At 49.6% G+C, this 6,000-nt stretch overlaps 1 protein-coding gene across 1 annotated transcript in view; it reads right to left on the reverse strand.

Moving 5' to 3' along the window:
* LOC122542980 (myoferlin-like) overlaps window positions 1-6,000 on the reverse strand; it is a gene marked incomplete at its 5' end in the record, with an annotated part of 121,844 nt that overhangs the window by 653 nt on the left and 115,191 nt on the right. Inside the window, 2 exons of the mRNA XM_043681124.1 lie at window positions 2,601-2,748; window positions 5,593-5,702. Of these exons, the coding sequence (XP_043537059.1) occupies window positions 2,601-2,748; window positions 5,593-5,702 (258 nt within the window). The remainder of the gene's footprint in view (window positions 1-2,600; window positions 2,749-5,592; window positions 5,703-6,000) is intronic.

The raw sequence follows: 6,000 nt of genomic DNA on the forward strand, positions 1-6,000 counted from the left end.
GAAAGAACACATAATATCCAAGATAGACACCGCCTCCCCCCCAAAGAAAACCACAACATCATGGTGGGTGGCGGCTCTGTCACCAGGCAAGTATAGGGGGGTGGGGGTGAGGTGACTGCCAAATGGGGAACCCAATGGCCAGAAGAGCGACGATAGTTCTCCCCTCACCCCCCCCCCCCCGCCCCCCAATTGCCCACGGGCTCAAGTCCTCGGCGTTTTCTCACTTGCACGTTGGCACATCAATTCTCTCCCCTCAGCTCTGAGGGGCAGTCTGAGGAACCTGGTGCAGGAGCCTTGTTTGGAAGGATGAGGGGCCATCTTCTGGAAATTTCTGAGGGGGCTTGACAGAACGGGGTGCTGAGACGCCGCTGCCCTTTGTTGGGAGGGAACCTTGAGGCATGGTTGCAAAGTCAGGCGTCCCAAAACAGAGAGGTGGTGGTCTTGGCCCTCTCGAGGAAGGTGGTCAGTGTTTGTAGTCCACTTCCACGTGGAGGTTAGTTCAGTGCTGAGTTTGACAGATTACTGATCAATGAAGGAGGTTATGTTACAGTTGAGGGTGGTAAGCAGTAAAATGGCCACAATCAGATAAACCATCCCCCGATCTGATGGCAGAGCAGGATTGGTGAACCGAGCAGCCTCCACCTGCTCCTATTCCTTAGGATGGTTGGGTGAGAGTCCGGATATTGATGCGGGAAGATGAGATATTTGATCTTCCCTCATGAAGATTCCTCACGGGAGCAGTTTGCACGGCAATCTCCTTTCTCCTCCTCCACTTCCCTAACATCGGCATGGGACATCCATACCATCTCCCTGGTGCTACACTGGCTGAGATGAGATGACACAGCACAGGGTGTGCATTTGCACAGAGTGTAAAGTGTCAGCAGCAAATGTAGGGAACATAAACTAAGACCAAGTAAACATTTTAACAGCATGCCATTCAATACCAGGCCATTGGTGTCGATTCACTGGGGCCAGAGCGACTTTAGACATTTCAGTTTAAACTCGTGCCTGGTCATTGCATATCTGAGTTTACTGATAACAGAACAATACAAGACAAAACCCTAAATGCAGCAATTACTATCCTCAGAAAGTGTTCAGCCTCCGGTACCACAGACAGACATTTGGGAGAGAAACATAGGACTTTTTAGAAGAAAAATCAATTTGACAACTAAATTTCCCCCGTGCCCGCAGATGATCCATCGATCGCTTCACTTTTACCAATTTAAATATTGAAGCTTCTACCTAGAAACGGGTCAGGGCAGGTACAGCACGGGATTAGATACAGAGTAAAGCTTCCTCTACACTGTTCCCCCATCAAACACTCCCAGGACAGGTACAGCACGGGATTAGATACAGAGTAAAGCTTCCTCTACACTGTTCCCCCATCAAACATTCCCAGGACAGGGACAGCACGGGGTTAGATACAGAGTAAAGCTCTCTCTACACTGTCCCCCCATCAAACACTCCCAGGACAGGGACAGCATGGAGTTAGATACAGAGTAAAGCTCCCTCTACACTGTCCCCCATCCAAGACTCCCCAGGACAGGGACAGCACGGGGTTAGATACAGAGTAAAGTTCTCTCTACACTGTCACCATCAAACACTCCCAGGACAGGGACAGCACGGGGTTAGATACAGAGTAGAGCTCCCTCTACACTGTCCCCCATCAAACACTCCCAGGACAGGGACAGCACGGGGTTAGATACAGAGTAAAGCTCTCTCTACACTGTCACCATCAAACACTCCCAGGATAGGGACAGGACGGGGTTAGATACAGAGTGAAACTGCCTCTATGCTACCATTAAACACCCTCAAGACTGGGACAGAATGGGGTTAGATATAGAGTGAAACTTCCTCTACACTGTTCCCCATCAAACACCCCCCAGGATGGGGTTAGATATAGAGTAAACCTCCATCTACACTGTCCCCCATCAAACACTCCCAGGACAGAGTAAAGCTTTCTGTGCACTGTCTTTTGGAGCTGAGATTCGTGCGGTGTAGCACAGTGTGAGCTTGCAAAGGCAGCAGGGGCTGGTTGACATTAGCTGGTGCTCATATGATTAGATTAGATTAGATTCCCTACAGTGTGGAAACATGCTCTTCGGCCCAACCAGTCCACACTGACCCTCCGAAGAGTAACCCACCCAGACCCATTTCCCTCTGACTCATGCACCTAACACTACGGGCAATTTAGCGTGGCCAATTCACCTAACCTGCACACCTCTGGACTGTGGGAGGAAACCCACGCAGACACGGGGAGAATGTGCAAACTCCACACAGACAGGCGCCCGAGGCGGGAATTGAACCCGGGCCCCTGGTGCTGTGAGGCAGCAGTGCTAACCACTGAGCCACCGTGCTGCCCCTAATATACAGGTATGCTACCATTTGAGCCCTTTCTCCAGTATTCACTGCAGCTGAGAAACCTGCGTATCTGTGGAAACAAGCAGGTCCAGTTCGGTCCCAGGGACACAGCGCTCCCCCTTCCACAGCGGCAGTCACGTCTGCCTCTCCGGTGTGATGAGGTGCCGAAAGCTGTGGGGTGGCTCAGCACAGGATTCTCAATGTGGCTCTGTGTATTGCAGCCCTTTTGAAATACTTACGGGAATCGCGTGCAGGAGAGCTACGAGGAAGATTACTGGTATCACCAGGAGCAACGTGCAGATAAGCCACCACTTGTACTTGCGCCAGACAATGTGCCTCATCGCCTTCAAGGGAGAACGGAACCACAGGAAGGAGGTATCTGGCCGGCTGTAATCATATAAAGAAAAGGCTTAAATACTGTAAAACAGGCCCCATAGAAGAAGGTCTCTGTTGGCTGTCAGATCACACATCACCAATATCCAAGGTCGGATACACAAACTGCTGATCTTTTCCTTCATCCTGTCTTGGGAGAAGGGCATAGGATGCCCATTCCAAATTGCCACTGAGCTGAATGTTTCTGAGTGCTGTTCAGAGTCAACAGCGTTGCAGAGGGTTCAGAGTCACCTCCAAGCCAGACTGGGTAAGGACGGCAATGGGCGGCACGGTGGTTAGCACAGCTGCCTCACAGCACCAGAGACCCGGGTTCATTTCCCGCCTCAGGCGACTGTCTGTGTGGAGTTTGCACATTCTCCCCATGTCTGCGTGGGTTTCCTCTGGGTGCTCTGGTTTCCTCCCACAGTCCAAAGATGTGCAAGTTAGGGTGGATTGGCCGTGCTAAATTACCCATAGAGTTAGGTGCAGGGGTAAATGTAGGGGAATGGGTCTGGGTGGGTGCGCTTCGGTGGGTCAGTGTGGACTTGTTGGGCTGAAGGACCTGTTTCCACACTGTAAGTAATCTAAGAAATCTAATCTAATCTAAGAAATTAAATCTAAGATTTCCTTCCCGAAAGGGCACAGAGTCATAGAGCTGTACAGCACGGAAACAGACCCTGGGGTCCAATTCCTCCATGCCAACCATATATCCCAACCTAAGCTAGTCCCATTTGCCAGCACTTGGCTCACATCCCTCCAAACCCTTCCTATTCACGTACCCATCCAGATACCTTTTAAATGTAAATGTGCCAGCCTCCACCACTTCCTGTGCCAGCTCATTCAATACATGCCCCACCCTCTGCGTGAAATAGTTGCTCCTCAGGTCCCTTTTAAATATTTCTCCTCTCACCTTAACCCAGTCTAGAGCAGGAAAGGGCCCTTCAGCCCACGGTGAATCTCAATCTCTCCTCACAAGCCAACACTCTAGAATCAACCAGGTGAACTTCCTCTGCTCTCCTGCAGTTCAAATCCCATCACAGCAGATAGTGGAACCTAAACTCAGTTAGTGAAAATATGGAGATGAGAACTCATCTCATCACATCGATGGCAAGTGCATTTGAGAGAAGGAAATCTCCCACCCTCGCTTGGTCTGGCCTACACATAGAGTCATAGAGATGTACAGCACAGAAACAGACCCTTCGGTCCAACCTGTCCATGCCGACCAGATATCCCAACCCAATCTAGTCCCACCTGCCAGCACCCGGCCCATATCCCTCCAAACCCTTCCTTTTCATATATCCATCCAGATGCCTCTTAAATGTTGCAATTGTACCAGCCTCCACCACTTCCTCTGGCAGCTCATTCCATACACGTACCACCCTCTGCGTGAAAAAGTTGCCCCTTAGGTCTCTTTTATATCTTTCCCCTCTCACCCTGAACCTATGCCCTCTAGTTCTGGACTCCCCGACCCCAGGGAAAAGACTTTGTCTATTTACCCTATCCATGACTCCAGACCTCCAGCAGCATGTTTGGTTCTTAACTGCCCTCCGAAATGGCCAAGCAAGTTACTCAGTCCAAGGGCAGTGAGGGATGGGAACCGAATGCTAGCCGATCCAGCGATTAAAAATTAACACACGGCATGTGTGTCATGCGTACAACAGTCTGGATAGTGGTGGATGTTTCCAGTGATCTCAGGGCTGCTAAAGTCTCTCAGTGACTACACACAACACTCAGTCACTTTTCTCCTTGGCTCATGGCAGGTTGAGGCAGAGGCTCACTCAAAGTGCTTAACATTATCAAAGGGTTTTTTTGGTCACACACCCACAAATTCGGGTCCCTCTGTCCCGTGACGTCATGCAAATCAGTTCAGAATTTGGCAGCTCGCCCTCACACAGTGTGGAGAACTAATGTTCTGTTGCTCGAGTTTCAGTCACGGGCCTCAAAGACTTTGTGAATTCAAACCCTGTTGCATCTCATTGACAAATAGAGTAGCAGGATTCGCACAATCATAGAACAGTGTGGAAGCAGGCCATTTGAACAACTGAGTCCATACTGACCCTCCGAAGAGCATACCACCCAGACCCAACGCCCTTCTCAATATCTCTGCAACCGGGCATTTCCCATGGCTAAACCACATAGCCTGCACGTCCCTAGACACAATGGACAACTGAGCATGGCCAATCCACCTAATCTGCACAGCTCTGGACTGTGGGAGGAAATCCACGCAGACACGGGGAGAATGTGCAAACTTCACACAATCGCCCAAGGTTGGAATCGAACCTAGTTCCCTGGTGCTGTGAGGCAGCAGTGCTAACCACTGAGCCAACAGCCTTAATTCAGCAGGTAACACAGAAAGCTTTGTATTTCTCAAGGAGAAATCAGGACAATTGCAAAACTTCAAAGATAGCGACAATTTATACCACGTGGGAAAAGGGTGCTGATTGGTTGCTAAGTCATCTCCTATTGGTCAAGATATTGCCGTGGAGGGTACACCATGGAATTACTGTCCTCTACTCATTTGTTTAATTCAAAAACGGCATAATGCCTGGTCATGTTCCTTTTGGCTGCAGAGGAGAGGTCCCTCAGAATAAATAATAGCAGGCTTCTGGCAAATACAGGCGAGCCACATTACAAGCTGGACTGATAATCTTCATTAAGTTGTTAAAGTGATTAGCACACTTGGGATTGTCCAGCCAGTTCTGCCCAATCTTGGAATCACACCTAACATTATGCATTATGTTCTGTGCCATATATTCTGTGTTAGCCAGTTGAGATTACTGGCACAGTGCAAGCCTTGGGGATGTAATTTCTATGTCAGATGGGGGGAATGTTTTGGTGACTCTCGTGTTATGGACATACTTTGGAGGTTCCAGTCTGGGATTCATATTAGGCTCATCTCTTCCCTTCCCGGCTGGCCGCTCTTCAGCTTCACGTTCCGTCAGCAATTCCAGGGTCAATTCCAGTTTTCCCTAAACACATCAAATAAGGAATGAAACATGGAAATGAGACATCAGCTGGTGCTGGGAGTGTAACAGCTTAATGTATGGGCAGTGCAAGGTGAGGAAGATGTGGGCAACGGAACAGGAAGGCTGTGGGGGGGCAGGAGACAGACAGAGAAGAGACAGAGACAAAGAGAGAGGGCTAAGGGTGAGAAACGTGGTGATGGGTTACAGAGAAAGGGCAACATGAAAAACAGTCAAGGAGGGCACGGATTCTGAACAATGTGTGTGTGTGACTGAGAAAGAGAGAGAGAGAGAGAGAGAGAGA

This window comes from Chiloscyllium plagiosum, chromosome 42, assembly GCF_004010195.1.
Source record: "Chiloscyllium plagiosum isolate BGI_BamShark_2017 chromosome 42, ASM401019v2, whole genome shotgun sequence".
Taxonomy (NCBI): domain Eukaryota; kingdom Metazoa; phylum Chordata; class Chondrichthyes; order Orectolobiformes; family Hemiscylliidae; genus Chiloscyllium; species Chiloscyllium plagiosum.